Source organism: Cannabis sativa, chromosome 5, assembly GCF_029168945.1.
Source record: "Cannabis sativa cultivar Pink pepper isolate KNU-18-1 chromosome 5, ASM2916894v1, whole genome shotgun sequence".
Taxonomy (NCBI): Eukaryota; Viridiplantae; Streptophyta; class Magnoliopsida; order Rosales; family Cannabaceae; genus Cannabis; species Cannabis sativa.
This window is the reverse complement of record NC_083605.1, coordinates 41173187-41181277: the sequence shown is the minus strand read 5'-3', so window position 1 is coordinate 41181277 and position 8091 is coordinate 41173187. Positions and strand designations below refer to the sequence as shown.

The window sequence follows — 8091 nt, the reverse complement described above, 5'->3', positions numbered from 1 at the left end:
TTGAAGAACATAAATAATACAACTATGTTGAACCTAATCGTATCAGAATTAAGATCCATAGAACTAAGATCAACCATTGATATTGACTTAGAAAGATATTATGGTAAGTTAATGATATTTTATCTAAGATCAATATCCTTCTCTTCCAATGTATACTCCATACATCCAATACTGGTAACTTTGTCAATGTCCTGGAAAGGACATAACACTTATCGAAGGTGTAAGTTTACCTTATCGCTGATTATTATGCCAGTCTAAATACAGTGAACTAACAAATCATGGGAATTAAACTTTTGAACATATAATCATGATTGTATTCCACTGTGCTGACGATACTATAATCATGAACAAATATATATACATATTTATATATGTTCTGGACTTAATAGAATTTATACATTAAATATAATCATGAAATAAATCATGTGAACCATGCAACGTAAAAGTGATTTCTGATCTTTTATTAATTAGTAAATCTGATTATATGGAAATGAGTTTTATTTAGGGCGCAAAATCCAACAAGAACATCAAAAGACTTAGACAAAAATGGGTTAAGCGGCCAAAATCAAAGAGTATTAACCAGAAATCCTTGAAATACAAAGTCAATAATCTACAAAGTACAAAATCAAGACTCATGAACCGGACAGAGCACCTAAAAGGGGCTAAGTATCGGAAAGGGGTCTACAATGGGCTCAAGTGTTGGACAGAGTTCTTAGACAAGATCTAAGTGCTGGACAAAGTTCCCAAGCATGATCTAAGTAATGGATAGAGCTCCTAGACAGGAGCTAAGTACCAGACACAGTTTCTAGACAAAATCTAAGACTCGGACGGGGTCTCTAACAGACCTAAGGTACATGTCCAAGACTTGATTTTGTTCATGTTAAAGTCATACCTTATGCATCATACAGCTATCGAGCAGATTCTATTGTAGAAAGACTAATCTAAAATGTGGGAACCAAAAAGTTATTAAAAGCTTTAAAAAGCTTGAAACTCATCAATGATAGACTCAAAGAAAAAGAGAAATGTCAAAGAAGAGAAGATGAGGAAAGTAAAGGCATACATGGGAGAGAGAAAATTAGAAGTTCACATATGGGAAAACCCTTATATAATGATTGGAAATAAAGTCATTATTTCTCATAAAAATAAGTCATCTGAAGAGTCCAATAGCTAGCGAGACAAGGCTGCCCGGTAAAGGCTCCTATAGTCAAAATAAGAGCTAAAAAGCCTTTATCCGTATAGACGTCGCAACAGGGACTTGGGTGGCAAATGTTATCCTATTTTTTGCCCATCCAACGTGGCATGTATACATAGTCAAAACAGAAGACATGTAGAATACAACCTATCAACAACATCCCATACATTCCGTGACGCTTCCAAGTTAAGAACATTGCAAGTCATTAGACACTAGCCTGCCAAGGAAAGTTGTCCGACCAAGGAAGGCTTGCCAACAAAGGTAGGATGGCCGACCAAGGAAGGCTATCCAACCAGGAAAGCTATTCGACCAAGGAAGGCTATATGGCCAAGGAAGGTTGTCCGACCAAGGAAGGTTGTCCGACCAAGGAAGGTTATCTGACCAAGGAAGGTTGTTCGACCAACGAGGTCTGTCCGACAAAGGAGGCCCTACACTATTTAAAAGGCATTAGATCACATGAAAAAAGACTCCAATTCTAAGTATGACACACTTATATTTCTCTCTCTTTCAAACCTCACATGCCTCTTAATGCCTCCTAGACATTAGGTCAAGTTTCTTCATAAGTTCTTCATAAGATCTCACCAGTTCTTTATCTGTAACACATTGTTCTCACAATTGTAATATTGAAGAAAGTCATAGATAGAAATCATTAAGTTTTAACATGTGATTTGTATGGTATCATCTCAAGAGTGAATACAACTAAAAGAGGAGTAGGTAGTCATTATTCGTTCCACAAGGGGGTCGAACCTCTATAAATTCCTGTGTTATTTTTACTATTTTTTATTCTTATTTACACTTGGTGATTATCAACAATTAATAAGGCTCCGTTGTCAGTTGGCTAAATCTCAAGTCAACACCAACTTTCTAAAAGTTATTACGCTACTAAAATACTTGTAGCTTTCTGGAGAATATCAAGAACCTCACCTCTCGGGACTTTTGCTCTCTCATTAGTAATACAACAGAAAAGAGAGTAATACTTGTGTTGTTATTGTTTTATTATTTTAATAATTTTATAAGTAGATCATTTAATTTTATCGCTTTAAAAAGTCAATATCGTTCGTAAAAAGCAAGGTCAACAAAGACAAAGTGCAGCAAGCTATGTTGCTATAATAACATGAATTAATTTAATTAAATTAATGTCTACACATTCGTGAGTAAATTAAATTCATTTATCTTAACAATGCAAAAAAAGATCACGCATGTGCTTTAAATGAACTAATTAATAAGGTTTTTGAAGATGCTAATTAATAAACTATACAAACGATTAGTGATCCAAAAATCAAAGATATATCGAAGGGACATGCAAAGAGACACGTGATAATGCTATTATATTGCATGTGATTGTGTTGGATGTTACACTCACTACAAAAAGACGTTGCTTGTAAGTTGGATGACAATTAAAAAATGTTCAGGGATATGAAGCTCAAGTAACCATGTGAGTCACCTTCATGATACCTTGATAATAAAGGAAACTCTATATATACAAATATTTATTATGTAAGTGGACCTTATGAAGAGGAGACCCACTTATGGGTCATGATGTCTCATTTATAGTACTCAGTTTTCTTAAGCCTCAGCAAACTCGGTTTCACATGAGACGGTTCGACAGGAAATAAAGAGTCACAGAAACTGTACAAGTAGAGCTACATAGATTGAAATATCTCAACAGAGAGTGCTAACTGGCTAGCTAGCTAGCTAGAGATAGAGAGAGTAATGAAAAATATCTATTACTTCTAATAATAATAAAATATTTAGTTATTTGTTTGTATTATATATAATACGGGTACGTCTTTGGGGCCGTTCCAAACTAGTACTGTTGCAAAAGAAATAGATAAACTGAGCAGATAAAAAACAAAATGACGACTTTAGGTGAATATATATATATATATATATATATATATATAGCGAGAGAGGCTTAATTGGACTGAATTATTGTGTGGAGCAAGAGTCTAAGGCGTTCCTTTGATTGTTTCTCATTAATGGTCAAAACAAATACAGTAGTACTGAAGTGTATACTAATATCATCCTATCAGATCAGCTATGTACTTTGGTGATATTTCATAGAATGGGTCGACATGAACGCTGTACAACCAAGCATTACATGATGTAAAATAAAATATCAACAATATTTTTAATCAATTAAATGAATGGCCAAGAATTAACATCAGCCATTATGAACAATGAAAGCAGCTACCACTCTTACTTTATATTTTATAATCTGTCCTTGAATGTTAGGTCTGTCTCTTTGATAATTTGGTTTTTCTTTTTCTTTTTGTTAATTTGAATGAAAAAGGAAAAATTGTAAAGAATCATATCAAGAAATTATAGCCAGTATTACATGGTTAAGCCATATTTTAGCTGCACATAGATTCTGTCATTTAAAGTGAATTTTCTAATTTTGCTCTTACTTTTTTTTTTTAAAAAAATAAAGAATATATACCCACGTGGCCACGTCCCTATAAATAACACAAATATACAATTGAGGTTTCGTTAGTTTTATTTAAAAAATTAATTTTACTTTTTGTAACAGTTTAAATTTCGACTGTTAACATTAATGAAAAAAAAGTATTAAAAATCCATTAAACTAACCATTTCCCTTAAAATATAGGTAGTCACACTTTATATATATTAAAAACATTATAATTCAAGATTTCAAATAAAAAATTCAATTTATTATAACAAAATATACTTAAAAAAAATAAAAGAATATTCTGTTAAATTTAACGATTACATTTGATATCCCGTTAATAAATAAACTCAATAATTAAACCAAAAAATTAAACAATCTTTTAAATATTAATAATCTCTTTTTAAATTAAAAAAATCATCTTACCCCATCTCTCTCTAACAAACCTATCTTGGGAGAATATTAATAATTTTTTTTATTTATCTTTTAAAAAAGAAAAATATAGATAAAAAATCTAGAGAAGATAATATAAATGTGAGATTGTATATGAGTATTTATCTTATATGTTTGTGCTTATTTTTAGTTTTATTTTTAATTTTACCACCAAGAGGAGAAGGTTGAAAAATATTAGAATATGAAAATATTATTGGTGCTTATTAGTAATTTGCAAAGAATGTGAAAGTCTATAAATATATAGTTGTGTAGCTATTATTAGATATGAAATGAGATAATAGAACTTTTTTCAATTAGAAGATTAATGTACATTTTACTATTAATAACATACATTATTATAACACAACTATGTTTTACTTACTAAATATACTGACACATATTTTATTTTTATAAAACAAATTGTTCAAATAATTATACTATTTTAATTATTAATTAAAATAAAAAACTAAAATATTAAATAAAACTAACACTACGTGGCTTGGCACGTAACAATCACCTAGTATATATATATATAAATATATATAATGATCAACAAAGCTGAATTAACATGCCATTAAGAATTATATATAAATATTTATAGATTAAGGTTTTTTTTTACAAATATACATATAATTAAGTTAATAAATGTAAATATAAAAATATTATATGTAAATAAAAAATTATAATTTAAATTAAATTTTAAAAAAATTTATTTACACCTCAAAAATTTCTAAACACACCTCATTTTAATAATTCTTATTTTATATAAAATTTATATGTTTAATTGTAGTAAATTTTTTTAACTTTTTTCTTCTAATTAATATTCTAAAAAAATATACCTATAAAAAAAATAAACTATATTTTAAATATTATGACAAAAAACTTAAAATAAAAAATTATATGAATTTTCTTAGAAAAAAATAAAAATATATATACAAGAGTTAGAAAAAATTATAGAAATGAAATCAAAATAAGTATTAAAATTATTAACATAAAATAATGTGATAAAGAAATTTTAAAAAATATATTAAGAGTAATTTTTAAAAATTATTTAAGTTTATATTTTTTTAATAATGGGGTGTATTTATGATTTTATGGGGTACAAATAAAACCTTAATTTTAATTTGTAAATATTATATCTTCAAGTTAAAAAATTTACTATTTTTTTTAATAAATATATAGGCTATGATATGTGTTTGACATCTTGATATAACGAATATGAAAAAAAAAATATTTTACTAAAAGTTTTATGAATTTTTTTTTATTAAATTTCCAAATGTACCTAATTAATATACATAAAAATTACTACACCCAATAATAAAATAAATTTTTCTTGAATAAATCACTTTATTAAAAAAACAATTAATTAGATTATAATAATAAATTAAATTATATGATTATTTATTGAATCACTTTATTATTTTTAATCACATCATATTGTGTTTCTTATTTATGAAAATAAGACTATCAAAAGTTATAAATAAGATACTTAGATGTGTTGTTTATTTATTTAAAAAGTAATTTACATAAATTCAAACTGATAATACTATGTTCAATAAAGAAATTTCTGTTAAAACTGATAATTTATTAAACCAAGAGTTGTTAGATAGAAACTTTTAATATATAGAAATATGCATATTTAGTGTCCATATATTGGTCCGTTTTTATGTCATTTACGGGTGTAGTTCCACTCTTTCTTTTTTGAAGTTGTAGTTCCACTCTTATTGTGGTCATTCCTTTTTATTCTCAAGTAATTTACTAATTTCCTCTAATGTTAAAACAATTTAGAAATAGCATTATATTAATGTTACAATACACCAGTCCAGTACTACATCAGCATCTTTTTCATATACATGTATTCTAAGTTTATTCGGATTTATGTTATCGTTGCTTAATGTGAACTATTAGTTTTTTCCCATGGGGAACGACGAATAGGGGACCTAGCTATTAAAGGCCTTTCAATGAATCTGCAAAAGTTAGCAGGCTTTAGTCCTTTGAATTGTTTGGCCGAAGACCAAATGCATTCAATTCGATCTTCTTAATTAAGACACTCAACTAAGTTATATACTGTGACTCCAGAATCCAACAGATAACTTCTCTAAAGCACTCGATCACAACCACGTTTACCTACCAACAAGCCCTCAGGGCCCAAATACATCACCGGACAAAAAAAAAACTAATGTTTAAACCACTAAATTATGAGTTATTTATATATGCATCTTTAGTACCATAAAACAGTTTAAAGTATATGTTGGTAATTTTAAGCTTTTATTTCTTGAATTGATGAAAAATCCAGACTATTCGTGTTTCATTCTAAATAATAATGATTGATGACACCATACATAAATAATAATACTTTTCTCTTATATTTAATTGTTGCGAAAAAAGGGGGATCAATATATATAGAGCCTGATCATTATCCTGCTATTTATAATCTGGGTAAACAAAACACGCGTAAATTACATTATTTGTAAACAATTTACTGAGAAAAGTGAAATTCCATTAGGTAGATGGATAGACATTAGAGACCCATAAAAAGAAACGAGAACAAAAGAAGGAAAAATATTAAGCACTCAAATATAGAATTAAGGAAACTCCTACTATATAATTAGATTAATAATATTTCTACCTACAACTAAATATAATCTTTTAACACATAACATCCTTGAGAAGCTTGTACCTGCGAGTGGCTGGTCTTGGTGACGGAGCGCCACTGGTGCTCCTTCCGGCGCTATCATCGCGGTCGTGTTGCTTGATTTTATCCCCGTTGTACTCGGACCTGCTTGAAACTCTCGATTCGTTTGCCGCTGTGGCCGTAGCCACCGTCGACTTTTTAGAAGAACCACCATATCTTGTGCTTTTCGCTTCACTTTGGCACCAATCGCACACTTCCGTCGCCTCAGCGTATTCGCTGTAGTAGTTACTGCAGTACCTATATATAAATAAATAATTCATTATTAGTTAATGAAAAAAAGTATTATTATCCTAAAAAATTGTTTAGATAATATATATGATTTAATTACCATGTGGGTCGAAGTAAAAAATTAGATAAAATATCAATTAGCTTGATAATATGTGTTGATGACTCACGTATACGCTTGATATAATGATGCCGTGTGTGTTGGGTATGTGCCAATATTATATAGGTTGGTTGGTTGTTTGCTTCAGAGCGATTTAGTTTTCATTATATGATAGATCAGTTAAATGTAACTATCGATGGAGATGATGATACGTTTTGTATATGCATACATAAATTATACATGTATACATATATATGTACATACTTGTAGTACTCATACATATTAAAAGTGCTTTATGAATTTGTGTGCGCATGTCTACATATGATGATGATGATGAGGATGAAGAAATCCATACGAGTGTTGGAAGCGGTGGCGGCATTTGTTGCAGCGGAAAAGCTTGTCAGGGAAACCCACATCACCGCACATGCAGCATACCGTCTGTATATCCACCATTGCTGACCGATAAAAGAATCCCCTAAATCTCCTTCAAAAAGTTTTATTTAACAACTTATACTGGTATAAATATCTATTCTACTCATGAAATAACACAAAGAAACTAAGAGAAAGAGGAGAGAGGTGACTAGAGTTAGCTAGGGAGGAGGAAAGGGAAAATAGGGAGAGGCAGACTTAAATATAAAGAGTAATGGTTTGAGTCGGTGTACAAATTCCAAATTTATCTTATTTTATTGAAATAATTTATTATTATAATTTTTATTATATTATTGTATATTCATTTCGGATATATACACAGGTAGACCCACAGGTTGCTTGCAGTCGTTTTCAGTTAGGGCAGAGTGAGAGATATGAACCTTAAAAAATGAGGGAGTGTAAATTACATTTATATCCTTGCATTCATTTTTTTTTTTTTGATGGAACTCCTAACTCTCTTTTAATTAATTTATTTATTGCATTTTTCTTTATGCCTTTCCATGTCCTTTTCTTGGCTTGGTCTGGCCTCTACAATCTTGTATAATTGGCAAAGTTAATACGTTACACCACACCACTACGCGATGCGAACCACGCTCCGAATTCTCTAGAAA

At 29.5% G+C, this 8091-nt stretch overlaps 1 protein-coding gene across 1 annotated transcript; it reads right to left on the bottom strand.

Annotated features, from left to right (window-relative positions):
• Positions 1 to 6434: 6434 nt before the first annotated feature.
• Positions 6435 to 7704, bottom strand: LOC115717189 (protein PARALOG OF AIPP2). Its single transcript, XM_030646149.2, has 2 exons — positions 7407 to 7704; positions 6435 to 6963 (listed from the first exon to the last, which is right to left on the bottom strand). The coding sequence occupies exons 1-2, from the start codon at positions 7502 to 7504 to the stop codon at positions 6681 to 6683; spliced, it is 381 nt and encodes a 126-aa protein (XP_030502009.1). The 5' UTR covers positions 7505 to 7704; the 3' UTR covers positions 6435 to 6680.
• Between the last annotated feature and the right edge of the window lie 387 nt (positions 7705 to 8091).